Source organism: Pomacea canaliculata, linkage group LG7, assembly GCF_003073045.1.
Source record: "Pomacea canaliculata isolate SZHN2017 linkage group LG7, ASM307304v1, whole genome shotgun sequence".
Taxonomy (NCBI): domain Eukaryota; kingdom Metazoa; phylum Mollusca; class Gastropoda; order Architaenioglossa; family Ampullariidae; genus Pomacea; species Pomacea canaliculata.
The window spans coordinates 681,827-709,350 of NC_037596.1; the positions used below are offsets into that span (position 1 = coordinate 681,827).

Genomic DNA, 27,524 nt, shown 5'->3' on the forward strand with positions numbered 1-27,524 from the left:
TGCTCTTAAGAGGAAATAAGATCATAAAACCAATTTGAATTATTGTGGAAATTTATCAAACCCCTCCTAAATATCTTCACATGACGGTGTCTCGAAAAGATGTCCTCTAGAAATCATGTTGCTATTCATCCTAAACGTTTAATAGAGATGAAGCAGTTAGGTAAACTTTTTTAATGTGACTTTTTAAAGAGTTATGCTACATGTACTAACATGGCATTGTCAGCCTGTTTCTTTGCTATAAGTGGCATTGCCAGGCAGCCGGCATTGTAAAAAATCAAGTACCGAAAATGTATGTACTTCAACAGCATCACAAAACTTACAAGGGCATCGCCTTCCACTCAGTTTAATAGAACAATACTGTTAGTCTTGTCTTCAAATATTTCTTAATACTTCACTTTGCCTATAAATAAAAGATACCTAACAAGAGATCTCTATACATCAAAACAAAATAACGATATATAACGGCATTTAATAAGTACTACATCCATAATATGATCTACCTCATACGACAGTTAGGAACTAAGCACGAGGAGATCTAATGAACCAGCTTCTTTGATTACGTCAGTCTTATAACAGGACAAGACATACAACCGCGAATGCATTCTTGTAGTGGTTAATAGTTAAGGGGAAGTAATCTATAACTAAACAATTTCTAAGGTCTCAGAAGTTGCCTCCCTTATTTATTCATTTACCTACGCACAAGCGATGTGTCTTATAATTCTTTCTGTGCGCATAGTAACCGGCGTTTACTTAATGTGTGCACAATATATTGGAAAACATATTTCTTCCGAAGCTGGTCTGTCATGTCTAGATATAGGTAGCATACCAGGACAAAGATCATTTTCCGGAAGATTACCTGGAATTCGGGAAGTAATTATCCTTTGTTTACATTACTTTATCCGTAGCCCAAAGAGACTTTTCCTCGGCGTGTACAAACGCCAGTTACTACGCATTCACAAGTAGAGTTAGCATCAGGAAAACGGGTCCCTCTGTGAGTTAATACGAATACGTAAGGGAGGCTACTACTGAATCTTTAAAAAATTGTTCTACTAAGAGTTATTTCCCATTAACCGCTAAGGCGAAGGACTAGGAGAAGAAGGGGGAAAAGTCAACCGATCAGGCATTTTGTTGTGTTTGACAGGTTCAGTTTGAACAAGCGACATTTTAAAGAGCGTTGCCAATTACTCATTTTACGAGATTTCTACTCACACAACCGAAAATAAGAAGAAAATAGTGAGTTATATTCATATTCTCATATGTTTTCTAAAAATTATAGTTTTGTTTGGCTTTTTATGCTTGTTTATACTGTTTAAATATATCTTTCGTAATTTCTAACTTTTTATCGACTTCCCGATTTGTGAATTCTCTGTCCCATACAGCAACAATCTTTAATATGATTTTACTACAACAAACGTAGGCTCACAACAGCTAACCCTTTCCCACCTGTACGATTCAGCCCTTGTCCGGAAAGCAACACAAATCATGCTTGACCCCACCCATCCACTCAACCCCCGCTTCGAGCCTATGCCCTCAGGACGGAGGTTGAGGGTCCCTCTTGCGAAAAAGAACGTTTACAGGAGGTCATTCATCCCATTGGCCATCTCTGCTGTCAACAAACAAAAGACTATAAGCGACTAGTAGTGTTACACACAATGGGGATGACGTAATCCCATCTCTGTTATCGCTGTCATTATGTAGTAATGGAAACTGGTGTATTGTCCTTTTGATGCGGGCTTGTATGTGTGTGGGTGTGTGTGTGCTCACTTCTGCCATTGCTGATGTTATTGTTGATGTCTTTGATTTTTCCTCTGACTGCTTGCATTCTGGAAGACACATCTCCTTTGCTGGACAATAAAGTTATCTTATCTTATCTTATCTTATCTTATCTTATCTTATCTTATCTTATCTTATCTTATCTTATCTTACCTTATCTTAAACTAAACATAATTTCCTTAAAACCACGCAATGTAAATGTTTTTAAATGCCTTTGGAAATGGTGTTTCTCAGATAGTTGTCTGTGTTGTAGGTTAATAGATATAATTTTAAAAAATATGGGTCAAAATTTCATTTACGAGCATCTGCCGCCACGTCAAGAATGAAACTACAAATGCAAGAGAAATATATGATTGCACGCATGTTTATTAAAGATAGTACGCATGTATATACAAGCATTCTCCCCCTCATTCTCTATCTTTCACAGATATATAGCGATCAGTGGACAGCTGGTCCAGTGCTTCAACTAGCGTTTCGTTTGCTTTCACGGCGTCGACAACCTTTAAAGTACCATTCAAAGGCTGTTTTCAGCAACGAGATAAATTAGACGACATGAATGAACCAAGAAAATTCTGCCGCTTGACGTCACAGTGCAAATGTTTCTGGTGACTGTACCACGTAGGTAACTAGGATGTCGACTTATTCAGCTTCTAAATGCCCATGATGTTCACTGTAGCAAGCAAATCTTTTTGTAATATAACACAACCGTTGATATTGCTGTCACATCCTGTTTGTCACACAGCGCAGTTTAATTTTACCATGCTATTAAAACGCTTGGGTTTTGACTAGCGATTTAATCTTATTCACCATTTCAAACAATCATGACAGTTGCTAACATTGCATTGCGTTTCAAACGAGTTATCTCCCTTTAGAGTTTTTGTACACGACTTCTCGACTTTTTGTGCCACTTTCAGTAGGAAAGACGCAGAGTCTCTTCAAAGTTCATATTCTCTTTTCTTCTTTTAATGCAGCAGATCCTTCATGATAAGAATAAAAAAAAATCTGTCAAAGAACAAATCAGTTATATAACTCCTGAAAAAGCGCTATTTAAACGAATACTTGCATTAGAGAGAAAAAAACAGCAATATTCTCAAAAATTCTAATAATAATAGTATGAAAGCAAAGAAAAACATTATGACATAAAGTTTAAAAATAATCTATAAAATTATGATGTAAATGAAATGAAAGAAAATGATTTAATAGAAATATGAATACTTTATAGATTTCCTTGATCAAGATATTATGCCTGCTCAGACTTAAATGTTACCATTTAATAGAAACGTAAGAAAATATCTTATACAGGCTAATGGTGTGTACAAGTATATTACCAGATAACTATCAACAAAGTGTGGTTAAAATTGTTCCAGAAATTCTGCCATCAGTCTTGCTGCTGACGATGTCCCTGACGTGCTCATCCGTTCTGGTGTTGTTGCTGTGAAGATATTTTCAATAATTTGGCACTAAGGAGGATGGTATATGACAACTTGACAAGATACATGAAACAGAAGGTTAAACAACAAGACTGACTGCGAAAAGAAAGACAAACATAGAAAACACAAATTGGAATCGACTTATCATTCTTGACGTTTTTCGTTCTTCGTCCTTGTCGCTTTCGAGCTACTGTCCGCCATTGTGTCAACCGTCACCCTGCACCCTCTTCACCTCGTCGATGTATGAACACGTGACCCCGCTGCGCGAGCTTGCGGCCAGCCTTGTGTGGAGCAGCCAGGGTTGGGACCGGCGAGCAGGGGGTCACGTGACCAGCGGCCTACCCACGTGACAAGACTACTTACACGTTAATATTCTTCCCTTCCACGCGTTCTGGCTCACGCACGGGTAAAGCCCGATGTCGAAGTGGGCGTGTTTTCAAATGGTTTCGCCCGTGCGAGGGAAGGTATGAGTACACGGGGTGGTGTACCAGCGGTCAGTTTTCCTAATTGCTACCCAGGCCCCGAGGCAGGGCGGAGATCACAGGCAATAAATAACCCGAGCAATAAAACGTCTTTCTCAGCCGAGTATTTGGGTTGGCAGTTAGAAAGCTGAAGTGAAACTGTTTGCAACTGAACATACTGTCAGGGTTAGGACCGACAATTGCATGTATTCTCCATAAAATAAAGAAAAAATAAATAAATAAGGGAGAAAAAGATAACAGCGGAAACGACACAAACACAAAGACAACTGACTTTTAAGGCACAGTATACATCACAACTGAAAATACAATAATACTACAGTGTGAACGCTAGCCTACATACACGTCGCACTCAAAACTTGGGTGGAATGCACACCTAGACCGTAGAGAGGAGAGAGTGTGGTGCAAACAAGAGGCTGATTCACCCAGTGTGACCAGTCTACAATGGAGAAAAACCCACAGCCACTGAAGAAACGCAGCAAGAAAACTTTGACGGACGACACTGTTAAAACCTACGAGTATAATGCTGTAACAAAAGATACACGCTTGTTTTTTTTTTGATGATGAAGAAGCAAGAAAAGTATTTAATGATAAGTTTGAACTTGGGCTAAAACATATAAGTCTAGGTCAGCTTTTGTGTCCTGTCTACTGGATAATTTCTTGACGGTGAAAGTCCTCGTTTCCCCTGCAGTCAAGATAGTGGAATATGTAATGTACACAGGCAAGAACAAACATCATCAGCAATTCCATGTTTTGTTTGTTGGGTAGCACGACAAGGTGAAGGATGTTATTGATCAAGTTCATGCACATTCAGTATGGCACCTCTTCGCTCGGAAGTGAATAATTCAGCAATGGATGGGCATGTGCTGATCATCACTTTGGGCTGTGCCAACAGACATAATCGTCTGGAGCTCGTCGTCCCACTTAGGTGACAGTGATTTTTCTAATGACAGAATTTACCTTTGCGTACATTACATTAGGTGTTGATGGTGTGATGACAGATCCAAGATCAAACATCAGTGTGATGACAGATGCAAGGCATGCATGCCGAAAAAAATCGTATCGCACTGAGGATGCTACTCTAGGACTGTCGACCCACAAGGTTGTAGACCTTCAGCACATCACCAAAGATGACTTGTGCACCCAGCTGCACGAGGCAGTGGGCTGCAAGAGGATGTATGAAAGTATGAATGAGTCAGGTGTTAGAATTCAGGAACACCTTCACGATCGTAACGAGACAATAAGTTAGTGAAAAATAAAAGTGTTAGAAACATTAACGAGAGGTGGCACGACATTGCTAAAAATATAAAAGTTGGGATGAAAAAGAACTGGCGCAAGGTAGTAAAGTGAACCTCGGCAAGACGTGGCGCCCTCAGCTCAGTGACAAGACAGCAGAGGTCAGGGGTCATGTTTACTATTGTATTGAACACTGCGATGGCGACCCTGTGAGACTAAGGCACTTGTTGGATGGATGTATTACACACTTCCGAAACATCCATGACAAGTGTAACCAAACCTCACCCTATAGCAATCGCTATATCTACCATCTCTAATAGTGCCAACGGATCCTGCTGCTGTCAAGCTGCTCAGCGAAGTGCAGAGTGTGGTAAGAAAATAGTGTAGTTGAAAGGACATCGAATTCATGAGATGGACACGACTGTCATTTTCCAGATGTAAGAAATAAAGTATATACATAGCAACTGGAAAATACAATAATAATACTCAAAATTTGGGTGGAATGCTTGCATAGACCTTACATGTAAACACGGAGTACAACCTGAATATGGATATCCCCGGTAATGAGGAAAAAAAGATAAGGGATAAAGAGACAGACAAGAAAGCACAAAAAATAAGTTTGAAAATTCAGTTGTTTTTTTTTTTGTTTGTGTCATTTGCGATGTTCATTCTTCGCTCCTTTATATTTTGTAGTTTTGTTTGTTGGTGGAGAATAGACTCAGTCCTAACCCTGACAGTATGTTCAGATAGAAGTCGTTTCACCTCAAGTACAGGTTGGGTGAGGGAGACGATTTATTGCCATGCTAGTCGGTAGTGAATGTGATGTCCACCCTGCCTTTGTCCTGGTAGTAATTGAAGACGACGATGCATAAAATCGCAAGGCTAAAAGTACTTGCATTTCAGAAGAGAGGCTGCCATGCTGACGAAGATGATGATAAAGTTCCTCTCTAAGATCATCGATAATTTCCAACAATCCAAGCAATGCAACCGGGTCCTGGAACATTAGAACCCTGTACGAAAGTGGCAAGTTATATAGGAAAATACACCATTAGGGTTTTGATATGGACTTGTAAGTAATAGTAAACACACGTGATAATAATCGTTCTTTTTTTTATCTTTCCATATTTACACTTGCTGCTCCAAGTGGAATAATGCGTGCAGTGTTGTTAGAGTGTGGAGTGAGTTGTGGTCGGCCTCGTGTTGTTTGATGTACGAATGACGTCATGTGTCCGACGTCTTGTGTGCGTCATTTGTTCCACGTCACTTGAAGCAGAAAATGACGTCATATATAAGAGACAAGCAGTTGCTCTAAAAATGGCTGAGTGAGCGGGTAAACACTACGGTCTTCTCCGCCATCTTCTTTATGACTCAATGACATTTCTCTGAACTTGTGCCTCTTCGATTCGATTCAACTACAAACCTGTTCATCCTCATCGTCATCTGCGGGGCTCGTTAACGTTGTGTTGTGTGTAATACGCCGTGGGTAGGTAAGGTAAGTGTACGGTCGTCTATTACCGAGTGGCTAGATTTAGAAGCAGAGCTGGCAGATTCGAAACTGACTGGTTAAAAAAGAAATGTCCACTCGTGATGACGGTTACCATAAAATAGAGAAAATTATTAGAGAAGGGAGTTTGCTACGCTCTTCATCCATATATCAAAGCCATCACCACGCAGTCTATTAATTTACAATTAATTTAGCAAACATCTCAATCTACAAAGTATGTTTTACCTAAATCCCTTTCAAATTCTTCGCACAATATGTTGCCGTTGCTAAAACTTATGTTTGTAGTATTTTCATTCCGATAACAAATGCCTTGAGTTTTTTTTGTTTGTTTCCTTTTTTCATAGCTCCTCCCTGTTCGTTGTTCTGAAGGTAAAGCTTGCCATCGTGAACTGTTACCTATGTGACGGCACAGAGGGTTCAATCAACCAGACAATCTCACGTTCTTTCAACAAACAAAAATATGATTGAGGCTGCACAATTCCTGTTTATTTCATTAAGTTGTAAATTCGCACAAAACACTTATAAATTAGAAATCTTGGAGTTTTTTTCAGGGGGCAGAGTTCTCTCAGTACGTATTTTAGGGTCACACGCGCATGACCGTGTCGACACGACGAATCGCCGTGAGGTGGCGGTAGTGGTTCGGCCGTACTGACGTCAGTGGGTAGGTGATAATCTAGCTTCCCCTTGCGACGTATATCCTAATCCGTCTGACAAAGATCTCAAAAGCCACAGGTAACCTCTGTGAACTCCACTGGGTCCCAGGTATACATTAAAACCTCGGACTTTTTCTGTAGATGCGGCTACTTTACTATAGTGGAGTAAACACTTGGATTCCCTTGGAAGTGATATTTCGTAGACAGGGTGTTCTCCTCAAAGCTTTATCTTTCTTCTACGGAATTCCTGCAAATTGTGATAATTTATTGCTATACTGAAAGGCACATTAAGTTTTTCTTAAACAAAAATCCATTGTTTGCAGTCTCACATTACTCAACCACTGTTCCCCACCTTACTACTGAACCTGCACAGAAATGTGATTTTCTTAAGAGACAAAGAGAAACTATTAGGTTGTAATTAATGCTTTTAACGAGCTCAAACCATAATCACTTGCAACAAAGGAACAAAGGCGTGTTGGTCATTATTTCTTCCTGGTGTTCAGTGTTCACTCACAACATTCCATGTAATGCACATTTGGACTTTGGACTTTTATATCTGACCGGTCTCCTTCCCCGAAAATCCTAGCTGACGACAATGCACTAGCTGCCCCACTTGAGGATGTGGAAGAAACAAGGGAGTTGTCTCTGTGAGCTGCGGGGCGACACGAATTAAGCGGATTAATTACTCAGCCTCATGATATCGCCTTATTTAGTGAATATACTAGAATAGTCTACGGTTATGGTGGTAACGAAAGTTTTGAGCAGACGCACATCGGACATTATTACTGGAATGAGTTATTTTCCCATGTCAATTGTTGTCTGTGTATGCTACCTCTACACACATCTTTACAAAGTCCTCCACCACACACACACACACACACAAACACTCATGTGTGTATTTTATTATTTTTGGTTTTTGTTAATAAAATGTTAAATGCACACAAAAGTGTTGGGTGTCAGGTAATGTGCCACACATGTGCCGCCTACGTTATTTGTACTCTGTCCAGTCTGTCTTCACTTGCCATGTGCTTGAAACGACAGTTTGTTCTTCTGTTACTGCTACGATAAAGTCTGTTGGAAACTTATAGACCAGATAGACTATATGTTTGTTTTTCCTCAACAAATGTCCTATGTTCTAATTGCTAATTTGAAGATGCCATTAGCTAAGTGCTCCATCTTAAGAGGATAAAGCCAGAAGGTGGACTGCGACGATAAGAAGCTAACATCAAGTATGGCCTTGGCGTGCAGACTAAGCGGATTATTTTCTCAGCCTCATGAGATCGTCTGCAGCAATGAAAGGATCAGTTGATGCTTATTATCGCAAAGTTTTAAAGGGATCATAATTTATATTATACATATATATATATTATACTTGTCGATATCGTTGTAATAACTTGTTTGTTAGGTACACGGACGTTTCACCGGCGGACATTTCGGCTTGGGGCACTTCATTTCGGCATTTCACGCGGGACCTTTAGCCGAAGTCAAGTGTGTGACGCCCCTTAGCTCACACATTTCTCTCGCCATTGTATCAATGTATCAGTGAACTCTCTCACTATCCGTCCTCATGCGAACCGTTAGCTCACCCATTTCTCTCGCCATTGTATCAAAGTTTTTTTCTCAAAGTTGTTGCGCATAATCTGTGACAATCAAATTGAACTGTCTGTGAAGTCTGTGTGTAAAATTTGTTTGAAATAAAGAATTATTGTGTAATCTAGTAGTTACTTTCATTCTTTGAGAAGTAAGTAAGCTCTCTCTCTCTCTGACATAATGCGGCGAAACGTCCGACTCCGAAACGTCCGCACACCGTTTGTTATCTATTGCAGTTTATTTTCCCTCCTTCTTGTACTCTCTCTCTCACACACATCTCTACCACCACCATGTTCTTTTGTCCTTAAGCACTAAGAGTATGCTCCTTAGGAGTGTGAGTATGCGCTTTACAAATTGTGCATTTATTATTAACAAGATATGAAACAACACCTACTGGGGTGTGAAGGTTAGGTCCTATTTGGTTGTTCAGCAATACTGTATTGTGCGGCGTTTCAATGATTTGAACAAACCTGCCTTCGATGCTAACTTTTTGCACCAACTATAGCCCCTCGTGTCAGACTCTGTCAAATGGCTTTTCAAAGTCAATGAAGTTGTGGCTGCAGTTCCGCTGATGCTGAAGATGCTTGTTACTTAGAATGCGACAGTTGAAGATCGTAGTGAGAATCTTTCCTGCTGTTCTGCTAGCATCTCGTCGGTAGTACTGATGCTGCTCTGTATGGCCTTCAGCATGACTCTGCTTGGGTTCCTATTAAGGTTCTGCAGTTCTGGCACTGTTTATTTATTTTTATTTTTTTTGTGTGGGGGGGATGTATAAAACTCTATGATGAATGGTGTATTTTCGTCTACTGCATATGATTAGCACATGAGCAATCTGTGATAGACGCAAACAAGTAGTCAAGACGAGCCTTACAGAGCTGAGGAAGGTGTTAGCATCAGCCTGGAATAAAAGAGGAAGAAATACTGCGATAAGTTATTTGTGACCTTGAGGTTAACTCTGTCTCCCAGGCCTGTCTGCTGCTGTTGAAAGTAACACCACTTTGATCTTTTTAGAGAGCACACATCGCAGTCAGCTGTGACCAGCGAAAGATACTTATTTTCAAACTAATGATGATGGTGTCGATGACCACAAAGACGATGTTGACGATGACGATGATGACGACGACGATGATGGACGATGATGGATGATTGATGGACGATGGTTGGACGGATAATGGATGGATGATGGATGGATGATGGATGACGGATGATGATGATGAAGAATGACAAATATTTAGCTAAGCCAATGCTCGAGGAATAATGTGGACGCTCATCATGCTTTTGCAGTCGGAACACACATTAATGACAGACCATTAATCACGCAGTTTCTTAGAATCTTTGAGCCGGATTTCAGAAACTTCAGTACCCAGACTTAATCATGGATAAAGTTTCCTTCTGCGGATGCATCAGTCTTATCTCAATTAATCAGTCGAAATTATCCCGAGGTTAACTGTGAAGGTATTGTAGTAGTAGTTTAGCATAAGCGTCTTAGGGAGATATGTATGCGTTTATAAAATAAAGAGTAGAGGGGTCCATCTGTTTATATGAAGACCTCAGTTGACCCCGGGTAGTCCGCCGGCAACAGTCGTTTGTTCTTGGTGCTTGAAGCCTCTCCTGGGTAGAGCGAGCGCTGACTGAGTCATTGGTGAAGTTTGTACCTGAAATTAATAACACCATCGAGACTTGTTACAACTCTTAACACAGACACAAGTAAATGCAGAAAACTGTGGACATAAATATACCATGTGTGTGTGTGCGCTCGCGTACATGGGTTTCTTTGTTGGTTGTTTTTCCTTTTATGTTTTACAGAGAATAATTACGTTGATAATGTTTTAACCCCTACTGTACATTATACTAACAAAAATGCAGAGGATATTATTTATAACCAACTATATGCCAACCGCGGATGCTGTTTACACCAAGTTCATGAAGTCATTAGCACCCACCAATTCACCCACCCATCAATCTATCCATCCAGCCACCCGCTCTAATAAATAGAGAGAAAGAACGGACGGGATAGAATAGACATGGAAAGAACAGAGAAAATGAACACGACCACTTATTATCAAAATCACAGGTAAGTAGTATAATCTTTAAGTACATAGACCACTACATGCAGCTTGTTTTAAAATTGTATTACAGCGCCTTCATTGTATCTGTGATACTCTTTGACTTCCTCTGTGGTGATGTCTAACAAACACACACGAACCACACATCCACAGTGTCACGTGTGTATATCAAAACATTTTGCTTTATTTATGACATGTTAGCTATATGCAGAAAGTGTATGATGTCAGACAACCTGCCACACATGTTGTGTTTTCTGTCAAACTTGTTTTGGGTAAGTTACTCGCCTTGTGTATGCAACGGCAGGTTTGTTAGTTCTTTTGTTTCTGACAAGATAAATTGTCTGTTTGAAACTTGTCTCACAGAGCAAAAGTGATACGATTTTTTCATTTCGATTTTACTATCACTGTTTATTATTGTTTTTTGGCTTTTCCTCTTCACAGCTTTCATGGATGCTTGTTGCTTACTAAGAGGACACCATTATTTAACTGCTACATCTGAGGACGAAAAGACCAGAAGGTGTATTGTGACGATAACAAGCTAACATCAAGTATGGGCGAGATTAACACACTAAGCGGATTATTTTCTAAACCTCATGTCATCGCCTGCAGCATCTGAAGGTCGAGTCGATGTTTACTGTGGCTAGCAAAGTTAATGAAGGATAACACGACCTTTGACATCGCTGTAACATCGTGACTGTTACACAGCGTAGGTTTTTTTCCCCGTGATACCTATTAAAAACCCTCTTTCTATCTCTCCCTTTCACACACACAAACAATTGCACGCTCAGACGCAGGTGAACACACACAAATTTAAAAACTCGTCTACACCACTTGACTTCGCTCAAACAATAAGAGACTTCACAAGGCAGATTTAGAAAGCGACTGTCACTAGAGGGCGTGATAGCTGAGTATTGTTTACTTCATCTGTCCCTTGACAACCTCATGCCGCTGGTGTGTGGATTTGATGTACCGATGTATAAACATAGGTTTAGTTGCATCCAAATACTCACACTCACACACACGTCCACGAACAAACATACGGTAGTTTAAGCCTAATAGCATACATATATTATACTATATACATGCACGTACTGCTAAAACATTTTCATTCTAGAATTTTTCACTTGTTATGATCGCCAAACGGTAATGAGAAATATAGCATTCACCATTACACAGAGGTAAAACCAGACAGGAAGAGAGAGACAGAGAGAAAAATTGAAGTTTCATAAAGGTTTTATTCCTTACGATCACCAAGGGCATACACCATACTATATATCTGAGCCCAAAATGCAGTCTTATGTAAGTCAATAACACCAACGACACAAACAAAAGCGTTTTAAAAAAACTTCTTATCGCCAAGAATTCTTTCTTAAGGGTATGTTTGTCTTATTCTCACAAAATTTAGTAGGAATATTTATCTTGTATATGACTCAATCATGAGTATGTTTAGTTGTGAAGCTTTTCCCAGTAAAAACAAAACCTCTTTTTTTTCTGCGTAAGGACTAGATTGTAGGATTTCTGTAACAATGAATAACGATCAAGACTTCCTCTGAAAGCAAACTGCAAATGCTGTTTGTAACTAAAGATAATCATACAAACAAGATTATGCAGAACCAAACATTTTTTTTCCATTTGTCTAAGGCTAAGTGCACCGCACGACTCTAACTGCTTTTTAGCTACAAACGCACGACATCATGCAGATGGATAGACAGACAGACATATAAAAAGATAAAACATTGAAGCCGACTAATCACAGCCAGGCACGTGACATGTCAGCCAATCGCTGCTCGCGGACCTTAACATCCTGGTCGTTGTATGTAAAGTTGCGGCGCTGCGGTCGACGTCCAGTGTCTTGTCAGTCACAGACACACCATCATTGTAAGTCTTCATCACCAGAGTCAACGAGCATCATGAGGTACAGGGTGGTCACTACTTACCTCATGTACCTGCTGCTGGTGCCAAGCCTGGGTGAGTAGTCATCCTACTACTTTAATAAGTTGTCAAGGATAGGAAACCCTCTTCTAGTGTGTAGTTAAGGGTCCCACTGGCAAGATTAGAAAGCGTTTCATGACAATTTCTGTCAATTAGGTTAGCAGATTTCACACCCCTAATTTTGCGATATCATGTTACTTTCAGCTCTTGTTATTTGGTTCCTCTGTGTTTTCTATACTTGTTTTTATTAATCATTAGTGCTGTTGCTTAATTTTTATAATTCATGTGCTATTTGTTTTCATTCCCTTGGCTATGTGAATGTTTAGCTCTTGTTCTTAGGCCCTAAGAGCACGCTCCTTAGGTGTGGGAATATGCGCTTTGAAACCTTTACATTTTTATTATTATATTTTTATTATTATTTTATTATCATTATGATTATTATTATTATCGTTATTAAAGGTTATCTGATTTACAGAAGGATTATCTAAAACACTGTTTAGAAGTCCCTTTTGATTGCTTAAGGTATTTTTTCTTGCTGTTGATTCGTCGACGCTTTTTTTCTAGAATCTTGTTGCAGATGATATTAATGTCCCTATCAAAGTTACCACATGAGACTATGTGTAGAAGAAGAACTCAACTACAAGCAAGTTTATGCAAGTTTTGTAACAGAAATATAAAAAGTATCCCATGCATGTTAATAACTTCTTCCTTCCTTCTTTTACCGTAGAAATTACCTTGCAGTGGTATTTGTTTATAATTATTTCATTCAGTCACAGAAGCTCAGATGCGCCCGCAACACACACAGTTATATGAGCAATGTTGTTGTTGTTGTTGTTGTGGTTGTGGTTGTGGTTGTTGTTAACAAAAGGACTAAATCTTTTTTTTTTTTGCAGGCCCAATTCAAATTGTATAAAAAAAGAGACTGGTATAGTACTCAATATAAGTATACGACAAATAAAGAAAAGAAATACTAATTATAATTTAACAAATCTAATTATTCACTGTACTGATACCACGTTTCTTTATTTTTAGCCTTATAGTCTCAAAAATATTAAAATATCATAGGCACAATTCCACTTTACTCGGCATCGACACTTCGCAAAATATTGACACAATTTTTTTATCTTTACTTTTCTGTCCAGGAAACGTATCAGCCTGAAACGAAGTGTCTAAAGCACGTGGTACTTTGCTTAAGCTTCCAGTGGACATTCTGTAATATTCCTCGTGTCCTAAAGTCCACTTCATGAATTATGTTTACACAAACTAGTTACTCAGCTTGACATGATAATTGAGGAACTTGAAATGGGTTAACAAAAGCGAAACTGTTATCTGAGAGGAATACATAATTGTAGGTAATAATAGAATTCCTCGCATGTCTTTTAACTAATAAATCTTAGTTGGTGTGAACACATCGTCCTACAAATGATACACAACTACTTATACAATTGGACTAACAATTCGAAAAGACACACTAAAACATCGACATTAACTATATTATAGAAGCTTTAATGGCAGGTTTAAACCACATACAAGGATTGTTTCATGAAATATTGGTTTCGCGATTTTTTTTTTTACCGAGGACCCTATTCCCTGCTCTTTCAGGAAAGCTAGCAAATTCATAGCCTCATGGAAGTCCACTAGTTTTGCTAGACTATATGCTTAACATTACCAGTGTAACTTTGATAACATAAACAAGTCATTGTGGCCATTTTGTGTGCATCATAGTTTTATTAGGTTTGTATCTCGACGTTATTATTCGTAACGATAATACTTTTATTGCTGGACACAATACAAAATAAAATAATCTTGATTGTTTCTAATGCACTAATTTGAGAAAAAAACATTTGTCTGACTTAAAGAAAGGTAAAATTCATGGATTGTCATGTAGCAATCTTACTTCACAAATTATGGGTAGTCTAGATTTCTAGATGACAAAACAGACCACTGCGGGGTAGACGGCGTTGTGGCTGATTGAGCCAAGCGTGACAAGCTGGTAATGGTAACATCCTTCAAAACTAGTAAACTACAAATAATTATCCTGCAGAACTACCAGTCGTTCAGCAAGGGTTCAAAATATCTCGACTAAGTCTGATGGAAGGCAAGTAACCAAACATTTATGAGTCAGCTAAGGTGCTCAAGCTACACGAAAAAAAAAAAACTAAAAAGGTTGTCACTGTTCTTATTTGGAAACGCAGGATTCCAGTAGACCTACGAGTAATTTTGCCTTTATTTAGGATGGTGATGGCTTCTGGCACGAAGGACCTCTGGTAGGCAGCTTTCCGTACACGTGGCACTTTATAGCGCCTGCCTGAGGGCAACAGCTGAAAGTTGGGATGGAGAGGGTGTGTTAGGTCGAAATGATGTTATGTGCCATCCTTCTGACTGCATGAAGGTATAAGTCAGAAAGTGGCAACTGTAATGTAGCAATAATTTTATTTGCCTAGTGGATGACTCTGGCCAGCCTTGCCTTGTCTTTGACGAGGAGGTGACCATACCAGGCAGCGATGTTGAATGAGAGGATGCTCTCAACAAGAGACCTGTACACAGTCTCCAGCACCCCAGAGCTGACGTCGAAGCTGATGAGTCTCCTCAGAAGCTACAGCCGTTGCTGGGCCTGTCTGTACACTTGGTTCACGTGATCACTAAAGGAGATATCCATAACTTCCTTCGTTTGCTTTTCCAAAGGCCATCTCCTCCGTTTTTTCCCCCACGCAGGCCAGGTACAGCGACAGGAACTGCTCGTCATTCAGGCAGCCCACAAGGGCCATGTCATCTGCATATTTCACAAACATGAGAATAGCACTGTTGATAGTAATTTCATTTGTATATACAGAGAACAGAATGGGAGAAAGCACATCTCCCTGAGGGGTACCCGTGTTGAGGATCTGCTCATCTGACAGATTCATTCCATCCACTGACAGATTTACTATATCCAGGTGTAGTAGGCGCTTTACTAGAAGGTGTGGCTGGAATGTGTTCAAGGCGCTAGAAAAATATATGAACAGGACCCGAAGATAGGTGCCAGAAGTGTCCAAGTGTTGTAGGATAGCATTGAAAAGCGTGAGAGTTGCATCAGACACATCCCTACGTGGCTTCTAGGTGAACTGCAAAGGATCCAGGCGATCAGCCATGGTGGGGATTAACAATCTTCCCACAACCCTCTCCAAACACTTGGCCACAACAGACGTGAGAGCCACAGGTCGAAAGTCTTTCAAGTTTGTAGCATGAGGCTTCTTTGGCACTGGTATGATTGTTGATGTTCGCCACATGGGGGGGGGGACACTATGAGAGTCGAGGGAGAGCTGGAAAAGTCTGGTAAAAACACCGCTCAGCTGACTAGCACACTCTTTGAGTACCTTCACGTGGTCAGGTCCAGGGGCTTTACGTGGGTTCACATGAGAGAGAATTCTGGCAACATCTTCCTCACAGATGGTGACAGTGGCTGCCGACAGTGAAGAACAGATAATTTCTGCTTCATTGCTGAAGTCTCTCACGTCAAACCGCGCGTAGAAAGTGTTGAGCTCATTAACAAATGTCACTGGGTCATCACACTTTACTCTTTGTATCTGTTGTGCTCTACCCATCATGGTGTTCAGGCCCCTCCATGCTTCCCTTGCGTTGCTCTCAGTTGCTTTTTCACCTTCTTTCTGTATTCCACTATAGACTTTTTTGCCTTTGCCCTGAACTCCTTCTCCTTTTCTTTCACTTTCTGTTTGTCTCCCTGCATAAAAGCTATCTTATTTTCATTGAGACAGTGCTTCAGGTCTTTACTCATCCATGGTTTGTTATTAGGATAGCTGAAGATCTGCTTGATGACATACTCTTCACAGAAGGTGATGTAAGTGGTGATCGTGTCTGCCAGACAGTCCAGGTCAGCTCCACAGGTAGTGAAGAGCAAATCCCAGTCAGTGGCCTCGAGGCAGTCTCTGAGCAGTTTAGTTGCTTCAGTTGTCCAGGTCCTAATACATAGTGTTGTCGGCTTTTCACGTTTAAGGAGCTGTCTGTATGTGGGTAGCAGATGAACAATGTTGTGGTCCGATCTGCCCATCGGCGGCCGGCACATTACCGAAACACCTGTCTAGCGTTCTGTCGAGGCGGGTGGGACACGTGACGTATTGATGGAGACAGGGGAGCAGCTTACTGACATCACAGCGGTTGAAGTCACCGAGCAAAAACACAGGCTGATCAACTGATCTTGTTGTCGCTCGATTATATGTGTCTGCAATGTGCTCAGCTGCGAGGTTGAAGTCTGGGCCAGGCACATAGACGAGGATCACAGTGATTTGGCCGAATTCACGAGGTAAGTAATGCGGCCTGAAGGACACTGTCAGTATCTCATAATGGGGGGTACTAGTCTGTTCTCGTACTGTGTAGTTCATGGCCCATTTCTCATTTGCAAGCAGACACAAGCCTCCCCCTACATGCTTATTTGTCGTTTGTGCATTCCTGTCAAATCGAATCGTTGTGTATCCTGCAAGTTCGAATGTTTCCTCAACTGTTAGCCATGTTTCAGTGAAGCAGAAGAGGTCACAACGTCGGTAGTCTCCATCGAATTAAATGAGCGCAGAGAGCTCATCCTGTTTGTTGTGGAGAGAGCGCACATCGACAGGGTGATGGCTGGTAGTGGATGTCGGCACCCTGTCCTCTTCAGTCTGTGTCTGACTCCTCCTCTAGATCCTCTCAGTTTCTTTTCTCTTTTGCATCCCTTTGTCGGAATGTCACTTGAATGCACATCAGGGGCCTGTGTGGCCGTCTGCCGCAGTGATAGCAGACAGTTTCGAGTGTAAACCAGCATGACTACATCGCCCTTCTAAGTGATCGAAGTTTGAGTCTCCGTACAGGGACACGTCCGCTCAGAAATACAACGCTCCACACACAGTCAGACGTACTGCAGTGCACTTATGTCCGTTTATGCACCAACTGAAGGAAGCAAAATTGCCGTAGGAATCCAAAAACAAGTCAAAACGTGCAGGACGAAAGTGAGCAGGGATCAAGCCACGGAGTAGCGCCCCCTTCAAATTTCCTACAAAGTTTCTACCTGTTGAGATTTTGTCATCCTTACTTTGCTTCAGATATTTAAAATAAGGTTATGGGTTTTTTTTTCTCTAGCATTGAGATTTCTTATTTCTTCTTTTTCTACTATTTTTTCCATAATGTATAATTTGCTTATTGTTATTTACCCCACTTTCGCTAGTCCTCGATTTTTCTCACTAAGCAATGAGGTGATATTTGCCTATAGTTCTACAGCTTTCTTCTTAGTGCGACTAGCTTTGGATATGTTTTTGATGTATCAGTGATAACAATAATGTTGACGATGGTAATCATGACCACAAAAAGGCTTTAGTGCAAACGTCTGTCAAGTAGACATGTTTTTTACGCCTTTAGTAATAATAGAAAAACAATTGAACATAAATAAGGCGAGGACAATGTTACTAGCCCAGCTTAGGAAAATAGAAAGAAACATGTCACCATCTGATGATCATGCAGTATGACACTTTTTCACAGTCTTTTCCTATATTTTTACGACAAAGATCTAATTTATTTATTAATGTAACATGTTTGTATTTTCAATGTTAGCTCAAGAGTTCAGAGCTCGGGTGGTCGGTGGCACAGCGGAGGCGGGACGTCTGGAAATATTTTACAATGAAACTTGGAACACAGTGTGTCGTTACGGTTTTGGACAGGAAGCAGCTTTGGTAGCCTGCAGAATGTTAGGAATCAACAGGTATGTGTAGTCTAACACAATAAACACAATTTAAATAACAGTGATTTTTGCTATTTTTTCACGTTTAATCCAATTGCTTAGCATTAAACATTGAACAAAGTAAAAAAGCTTAGTCTGATAATCTAGATCAGTGATGCACAACCTTTTTCGGCCTGCGGGCCATATTCCCTTCCGACACGCGTGTCGCGGGCCGCTTCACCGCAAAAATTACAACAAAAAAAATAGAACATACCTTTTTTTATTAGAAAAAAGTTGTACTTAGTGGGATATTTGAAGCTGCTTTTCCGAAACCAGCTTCTGAATGTCTGGCTGCATCGAAGAAACACCAAGTCTGAGCACTGAATCGAAATGTTCGTCCGCGAGGCGATTACGTCAGACGGGTTTCGCCCGTTTCATCACTGAAAACGTTTGTTCACACACATAAGTACTTGTAAACATCGTGATCATCCTTAACGCTTGTTTTCGGAGATTTGGAAAAGTTTCTGCAGGCAACACGGCGTAGAAAGCAATTGTCTGCATCGCTCGAAATTTGTCAAGTAGAGATGTCTGGCTTTGCAAGTCAATCAGTTCCAGTTGCAGGTCTGTCGGGGCACTTGACACATCTGCCGCAAATGGATTTTCGAAGAGACGTATTTCATCCTTTAAATCATGAAAATCCTTAAATCTTTCACTGAAATTATCCTTCAAGAGCCCCAAAAGTTCTAATATTCTTGCTTTGGGGAAAGACATCTGTTGCTGCTGATCCTGACGTAGAGATGTACACGTTGGGAAGTGGACAAGCTCCATCCTTCCCGCATGCTGAATGAAGAGTAGTAATTTCGCTTGGAATGCTGTTATGTCTGCATACACATGCGAAATATACTTGTCTTTCCCTTGTAGTTTGGTGTTGAGTTCATTCAGATGTGACGTGATGTCGCATAAAATCGCCAAATCCCACAGCCACGAGGGGTCGTTCAGCTGAGGCACTTGCTTTGATTTCTCCGTCATAAAAATTTCAATCTCATGTCTCAAATCAAAAAACCGTTTAAGTACCTTTCCTCGGATTAACCAGCGGACTTCACTGTGAAAGAGAACGTCTTTTGGTTAATTGTTCTTCGTCTACTCGCCTTATCCGCCTGGGGTTCCTGACCAGCGCTGAGTTGAAAATAATTTCAAGAAGATTCCTCGTCTGAAAGGCACTGTAGAGTGCAGGTGACATACTAGAGGCCCCGAAATGTGTTGAGGGTCAATTTTGTGCAGTTTGACTTTTCTTTAAAAATGGATTCCTTGGTTATTGAACTAACAGGAAAATACACTGCTTTGTTAAACTAAAAGTTAGAAATTGTCTTAAAATACATTTTAATCGAGGTACCCCAGGCGATCCGTTCCTGATTTCCAAAATTCAAACGCTGTTTTGGTATTGTTTCCCTGTAAGAACCACACTGTTTTATACCTTGCTAGAAAGCCCGGAGTCTGTATTTTCAATCCGTTTAACGACTGATTCAAGTATTAACCAATCAAAAGACCATTAATCCCCTGTGGAATGCGGCGTCCCTCGTTCTCAAACACTGGTTTCCTCCAAAGACGAAAATCAAGAATGAAATCTATCAAAAGATTGAGAGACGCCCCTACGTAGGGATAAATACATCTTCTTCCCTTTTTTTGTTTTTTTGGGGTTTTTTTCATTATTATTACTAACATGCCGATTTCCTGTACTGTGGGCAGAAGCTTCGCGGGCCGGACATGGCCCGCGGGCCGTAGGTTGTGCATCCCTGATCTAGATCGTGTGAAGTTTAAAAATATTAAAGGTTAACTATGGGAACAGTCTTTTTCAACCAGTGGCAGTTCGTGCCTCGTTTATAAGTAAAACAATCGACTTACACAGTCCCTTTCAAAACGAGTAGATGAAACTATAGATATATATGTATATGTATACTATTTTGGTTCTGCATATTTCCCCGACAATTTCGATCCTTTGGAATGTAAATAGAAGTCAGTATTTTTTATTTGTGTGTGTGCCTCAAATATGTATTATTAAAACATTGCATCCTATCCCACATTTCCAAGACATACATACTTTCTGCCACCTGTGTTGATTGAAATTCTCATATAACACTTGATGTTACTGATTTTCTTTACAAGATCACTTTTTGAGACACTTTAAATGGCTTTTAGTTGTGGTTCGTCTGCATACTTAATATAAGTAGACACACTGGCAATGTTTAATAAGAGGGGAAAAAATCGAAAGCAGTAAAGACACCAACAGCAAAACAAAACGGTCACATAGTGTAAACTGAGGGTTTCATCTGTAGCAAGTGCTCCTTGTGATACCGCGCTGGAGCTTGTGTATATGTTTTTACAAACTTTAGTCTGTATTCAGTGTAAAGAGTAAGTTTGTTTTGCACTTCGTTTCTGATGTCGGACAGCACAACGGCAGCAGTCGTGGGGTCAGACAAGTACGGACCAGGCTCTGGTCCTATTCTGTTCGGTTACCTGCAGTGTGTGGGGGACGAAACCAGCCTGGCGCAGTGTGAACACTTGGGGCTCTACACACACTTCTGTGAACACTGGCAGCACGTCGGCGTAGCGTGCAACATTAGTAAGTAGACCAGTAATATTTACAGCTACTTCAGCATTTAATTTATCTTGTTAAAAATTGCAGTACGGTGTTCCTAAAAATTTGTCTATTAGCATTGAATAACTTTGATAAATAATACTCAAAATTAAGTACGTTCCAGGGGGCATCAGACAAATCACTTATTCTTATTTTTATTCCTATTGCTATTCCTCTTCTTCTTCTTATTGTTATTATTGTTGTTGTTATTACTATTATTTATAGCACAGTGCAAAAACTTGCAAACATTACATTAGGAAATCTGCGATTGTGGACCTATAAAAAGTCCTTTTTTGACAGCATTGCCTAATTTAGATTATTCTGAAATGGATGTAAACTTTTTTGAAAATCTTTGCAAAGTTTTTCATCAGACGCATCTTAATGTAAAGAGGTAGTAAGTATAGATTGCTCACATTCTCAAGAGAAATTGGTTTGTCATTGACCTTTCTTGGCACATATTCATGATTGCTGGGTACAGAGTTCTTGAAAAATGAATTCCAGTAGCACGGGAATTCTTTATGATTAGGAAGCACAGAAAGTTGCTGACCTCACTCTTACATCGACAAAACCAATATTTGTTAGATTATCACAGACACTCTAACAATATTCTCACACTTTATGGCAAATAAAGCCATAGAATTTCTTAAAAGATATTCACCTTAGCCAACACCTTACACCGTATTAAGGACGGCCACTCACGAGACAGATGGGTGATAATCGATTGGATCGTACAGTGGAACCTCGGTTAACGAACTTAATCCGTTCTGGAAAGCTGTTCGTTATCCGAAATGTTCGTTATCCGAAACAATTTTTTCCATAAGAAATAAAGGAAATAGATTTAACTGGTTCCCAGCCCCTGTTGACTCGCTAATATTTGAAAGTTACAGGCTATATATAGGTATTTGTTTTAATAAGAACAGTTATAATGCAATATAAATGGAGTTAAATAAACATAAAAACATTAACGAAAGCATTTAAACATCAGAAAACTTGCCGTTTTGACGGCGTGGTTGGAAGCAGGTGTGGGGAGGAAGGGGTGGAATTACTGCTTGGATTACCCCTCCATGAGCACACGTGACATTATAAAATCGGGGGTGACTTCCCTTTCCTGTAGCTTTGAGGTTAAAGGAAAAAACTTGCCCAGTGTCTGTTCCTTCTGCCATTTTTGTAAAACTCTTCAGTAATACGACATCACATATCCGACAGACGCATGCCACCTTCATACTTTGAAATCATTTCCTTTTTCAATTCATTTGTTGGCCGCTTCCTTGCCATTACCTCACTACTATTAATTGCTCTTAATCTTCTTTGGAGCCATGACTGAGGATTATCTTATTAAAATAAAGCACAAAAATCACTAAATAAGAAGGATGTGCATAGATAAGGAACGACCGATCGTAACTGTGTCTCGAGCGCGAATGATGACATGCTGGTCGGTCACGTGTGGTTCACGTGGCTGTTCGTTATCCGAAATTTTGTTCGCTATCCGAGACAAATTTTTAACGAAATTTTTGTTCGTTAACCGAAATATTCGCTATCCGAGGCGTTCGCTAACCGAGGTTCCACTGTATTGCGCTTCAACGCCTGCATCAACAAGATCGCCTGGCTTACATGGATTTTGTTGCTAGCCCAGCCTGGCCGCTGATTTTTTATTTCCTGAACGTCCCAGTGAAGGAAAAAACTTCGCTTCAATCTTTGGAAGCTATGAAACTTGTTCTGGGGCTGATTCTGCAACTTGTAAACGCTATGAAGGGCTGCATACAGTTAATTGCAACATGCAAAATAGCTTAAGTCCTACAACTGATGACAGGTAAAAAATAAACGTTGAGGGCCTAACACGACACAGACAATGTTTAACTACAAGTAGGTTACATTAGAATGTACATAATTCTATGTCAACCATTTCATGAAGACCCACTGCTATATACACAGAGATGTTAGAGGTGGGTGGGTGGGTGGATTATTCTTTTAAAGAGGGAACTATATATTAACTTTTTATCATCAAAACGTAAGTGAGGTGCAACTGTCGTGTTGTTCAGTCAAATGTTTGTGGGTGTCACGAGCCCACGAATTGCCTTCTCAAATTGCGCAGGGGTCAACAGATGCGGATTTTGGAGACAGGGCAATTAGTGGGCTTGATATACCGTGAGATGAGCATGAGTCCGACATCATGCTTTGACCATGTGTTAGGACAGAATATGTCTTGAATTTAACAACATTGTCAATTATGGAAGACTCGCTGATCGATGACGTGTTGTGATGCAGCTCAATAATAAAATCAGCCCTACAAAAATAAGAAGGGAAGTTACATTTTAATTTTTATTCGTGTCTTAGTCGAACGGTTTCTTTGTAAATGTTCGTGAGCTATTTTGTAGTTATCATCACGAACTTGTGTCCCCAGTTTATTTTTTGCTCGTCGCTTATATATAGTCGGTTTCTTCATAGTGTTCCGTCTGCTATTTGTTTTTCTATGATTGTATTCGTGGCGTTATATAGTATTATAGCGTGCTAATTAATATAGTCCACACAGACTACTCATACACTCAGTTTTTGACATTAGCCTTTATAAAATGTATCATATTCTGATGAAAGTCTAGTTTGCTTAGGGTCTGGTCGATTAGACCATTTAATTGCCAATTCGACCACTGCACCATTTGATTCGACCAGCCCATAGTCGATTCGATCACATCATCATCCACGGCATGATTCAACTATGAATTTTTAATAAATCAGGTTTGATGAAGTCTCTTTTATCAGGATTGGTTTATATGCGCGTGTAATCTTTGTCTCTTTCGTAGTTTCTTCGCCTGCGCTCGCGAGTGCGTGTGCATGCCTGTGTGTCCAGTCAGTATAAATCAGTTCTCTGCAGATCAAGTGTTCGAATTTTTTTAAATTAAAAATTTTCCATAAAGATCTATGCTAATTTTGAGTGTATTATTTGGTTTTGTAAGACCAGAAAGTGACAGGTACAAACCACAGTATGACACCTTTATATATGTATATACACAGTATGTATCTTCTTGGATATGAATCCTAATTCAAGATATTCATGGCACCTTTAGATGGTCTGCGCTACTCTGTCTCGTATGAACCCGATTTCAAAAGAAGTTTGCGAGGTGATATGATCTTATTACTATTTGCTTGTGCGAGCGTGTGACTATAAATTCAGTGATCGGCGCGCGGTCGAAATGTGATCGACGTACTTGTGGCCGATTCTCGCGCGCTTTGCTTGCAGTTTTTACATCATTTTTTGGATAAAAAATAAAGTCAGTTGAATGAATAGACTTACTTGCACACACTTAAGTTGTTGCTCGTCGCAGGCGTGATCACCCATAACAGCGGTAGTATCCATTCCTGCTGATGCCATCGTCACAGATTAAACAGGAGTTGACAGTAGATGCTGAGGAAATGTTGGTTTCGTTCGCTTGTTTTCCCCGTGAGAGTTGTCCCAGATTAGAAAAGGACGATTAATGTATAACATGTATAGTTGCGGATGTGATTTCTACCTTTAAAACAATTAGTGAAGCAATTGTCCAATGCTGTGTATATCGTAGTGGGTCTCCATGAAATTGCTGACATAAAATTGTTCATATTAGGAAAAGAATAAACAAAAAACAAAATACATAAAAAATTAGCTCCACCTAGATTTTAACATAGTCGATCATGTCAAACAAAATTAATGCTCGCTTGTAACCACTAGATTATATCGTTTCGCGTGGCAATCAATAGGTTTTCGTGAAAGTCTTGACAGAAAATTAATCATATTAGAGAGCAAAAACATCCCAAAGCAAAACAAAACAAAACAAAGACCCCACTCGAAGATTTACACACACCAACTGTCAATCTTGAGACCTCGTTCGTAACCACTAGGCTACAGAGGCGTAGCTCGCGCAGCTCTCTAATGTAACCTACTTGTGGTTAAACATTGTCTGTGTTGTGTTGGACGTTTATTTTACCTTTACCTGTCATTAGTTTCACTGGGATGTTCAGAAAAAAATAATCAGCAGCCTGACCATCGGTTGCTGAATGAGGCAGCCAGATGGTTGTCGCCTCAGCAGGGCTTATGTGCTGCCAGCTTGACCCGTCCACGACCTATTGTCCCTATCCTACGGCTCTACTTAAAACTCTACTTAAAACTTAACCTAACAAATTAATTAAATATATTAAAAATACTAACCACACTAAAAGTAGAAAATAGTTTTTCTACAAAGAGTAGGAGCTTACATTTGCAGGCGTACGTCAAGGATACCCTTACCACTCGTGATCAAAAGTTTCCATGACCACCATACTTACATTACTATTGGTTGATTGCTGTTTTTCAGCCTACGATCTGTAGACGACATACATTTTATCAAATACTGAAATAGAACTTCAAGACCTTAACAAGGTGACTGAGACAGGTCGAACGGATATGTAATAGAGAAACCCTTGCCAAGGACAGTGTGACGGACCAGTCCGTCCCTGTATGTGTTTAGGTTATTTTAACCTCTTCGCTGTTTGTTCATTGCAAAGGTAGATAACATGTAATGGAGAATGAATGAGAAAGTCAGTGGGAAAAGGGTTAACCGTGACACCGAATATTTGGTGAACACTGTTATGCCTAGAATTTTTTATGGGAACGAGGTTTGTGCAGGACTCATCCTAGAGATAGGGAAGGAAGAAGACGAGCCATGGATGACGATTTGTAAATCTCTCGAGTGAGATTAAGAGCGTAGACCAAGTTAGTAGCGATGGACGCTGAATGCGCCATGTCACTAACCCTGGGTTTATTAACCTCGCCTAGGCGAAGTATGAGATTTTATTTTTATTTATAGAATGGTAATACAACTTACGTAAAATTTAAAGTTGTGGACACGAACCTACGAGAGGAAGTTGTGTGGATTAGAGAATATGGTTGACGATAGAAGTATAGTGTAACTTCCAGTTACAGATTTTGTCGTGTATGGGCTAATTGTGTTGGAGCCCTTTTGAAGAAGGAAGAATCCCCTCTTCAGGCCACTCGTCGAGCGCTTTTAGTTCAATAGCGAGGCCCGGTGGCGCAACGGTTAGCGCCTGTCACCAATACAGTGAAGGTTGGCTGTCCTCAGTTCATTGCTCGTCTCGGGCAGGCTGTTCTTTCTCTGCACGTGGCATCTGTTTACCGGGCTGGCTGCCTTACCGTAATATAGCCATAGTTGCTGGATCGGCGTAAAAAGCCAACTCCCCCCCCCCTCACACACACTTTTCGTTCAAACCCAGCAGTGTGTGGTTAGATGTACCATTAGCCTCGTGACGTCACATTGGGGCACCGTTGCTGTGACACGGCCATTGTGTACGGCCTTAGTGTCAACCGTCGTTGAGCTACACTAAGCGTAAAAAAGATTTTCCTACTCCGTCGGTGAAGGAAAAACAATTTTGAATGGATTACAAGTGTGATTTGTGTTATTTGTATTCTTACTGACTGGAGATGAGTAGGGGGCGACCCTACGCTAGTCAAACGACAAACCGTGAGGCAACTGATGTTTTGAAAAAGATCAGAAAACGTTTACCGAGGTTGTGTTTGTGAGTCAGAATACGTGGTTAGGAACGGTTACTTTGAAGACTAGAACATTGGAAACTGTGGTAAGCTACAAACTGAGGGAGTGATATATATGTATAGTAAAGAGTAAACACTATTGCATAATATCTTAAGTATCTTTTATTTTAGATGGTTTTTACCATCTTCCCCAGAAAACTGAGTGGAGACATTTTCGTATGAATATAATTATCTGTGTTCTATTCCGTAAAATCATGAGCAACTTGATAACAACCTCAGGAAATCGTTTATCTCTGTGTTAAAGAATTCATACAGACACGTGTGTGTGTTGCTCTGGTGAGACGCGGCGTCCGTGACAGGCAGCTACACCCTGTGTCTCCATCAGCAACAGCGGCGATAGCTAAACTAGATAGGACCTGACATAGACATAAGTTTCACTTATAAAGTGATTAATTAACTTATTGTTGCAAAATATTTGTATTTTCTATTTTAGTGCAACAGTTAACAGCTCGTGTGGTCGGTGGCACAGCGGAGGCGGGACGTCTGGAAATCTTGTACGATGGAACTTGGAACACAGTGTGTCGTGACGGTTTTGGACAGGAAGAAGCTTTGGTAGCCTGCAGGATGTTAGGATTCAACAGGTAGGTGTAGTCTAACACAATCATTAAACACACTTCACTCACAATTATTTTCGTTTCTTACAGACATTTAATATAATGGCTTAAACATAAACAAATAATGCATAGCCTTATACTCCAGAGTGTGTTAAGTTCAAAACTATTAAAGTTCCTATGATGCCTGTGATGGAGAAAGTCTTTTGTAACCAGTGGCAGCTCGTACCTCGTCTACAAGTAAAACTAACACCGTCTACTGACCATAACTGGATGAAGTTATATTTATTTTAGTTATGCAAATTTTCGTGACAATGGCGACACTTTGCAATGTAAGTAAAAGTCAGAATCAACTTTTTTGCCTCAAAATTGTTTTTTCATTATATTGTTTTACATTTTACGTTTACAAGAGAAAGT

General features: G+C 40.1%; 1 protein-coding gene and 1 long non-coding RNA gene across 2 annotated transcripts; one reads left to right on the forward strand and one right to left on the reverse strand.

Moving 5' to 3' along the window:
• Window positions 1-2,119: 2,119 nt before the first annotated feature.
• LOC112569506 lies at window positions 2,120-3,483 on the reverse strand. The gene is made up of 2 exons (XR_003100445.1): window positions 3,102-3,483; window positions 2,120-2,750 (listed from the first exon to the last, which is right to left on the reverse strand). It is a non-coding gene; the product is annotated as an uncharacterized LOC112569506 (long non-coding RNA).
• A 9,062-nt stretch (window positions 3,484-12,545) lies between these two features.
• LOC112569494 (scavenger receptor cysteine-rich type 1 protein M130-like) lies at window positions 12,546-27,180 on the forward strand. The gene is made up of 4 exons (XM_025247303.1): window positions 12,546-12,699; window positions 18,241-18,388; window positions 20,794-20,966; window positions 26,990-27,180. The coding sequence occupies exons 1-4, from the start codon at window positions 12,642-12,644 to the stop codon at window positions 27,139-27,141; spliced, it is 531 nt and encodes a 176-aa protein (XP_025103088.1). The 5' UTR covers window positions 12,546-12,641; the 3' UTR covers window positions 27,142-27,180.
• Window positions 27,181-27,524: the final 344 nt, after the last annotated feature.

Coding starts and splice junctions, on each gene's coding strand:
- LOC112569494 (XM_025247303.1), top strand. CDS start 12,642: ATGAGGTACAGGGTGGTCACTACTTACCTCATGTACCTGCTGCTGGTG. Junction 12,700..18,240: donor GCTGCTGGTGCCAAGCCTGG/GTGAGTAGTCAT, acceptor TTTCAATGTTAG/CTCAAGAGTTCAGAGCTCGG. Junction 20,967..26,989: donor CGGCGTAGCGTGCAACATTA/GTAAGTAGACCA, acceptor TTTCTATTTTAG/TGCAACAGTTAACAGCTCGT.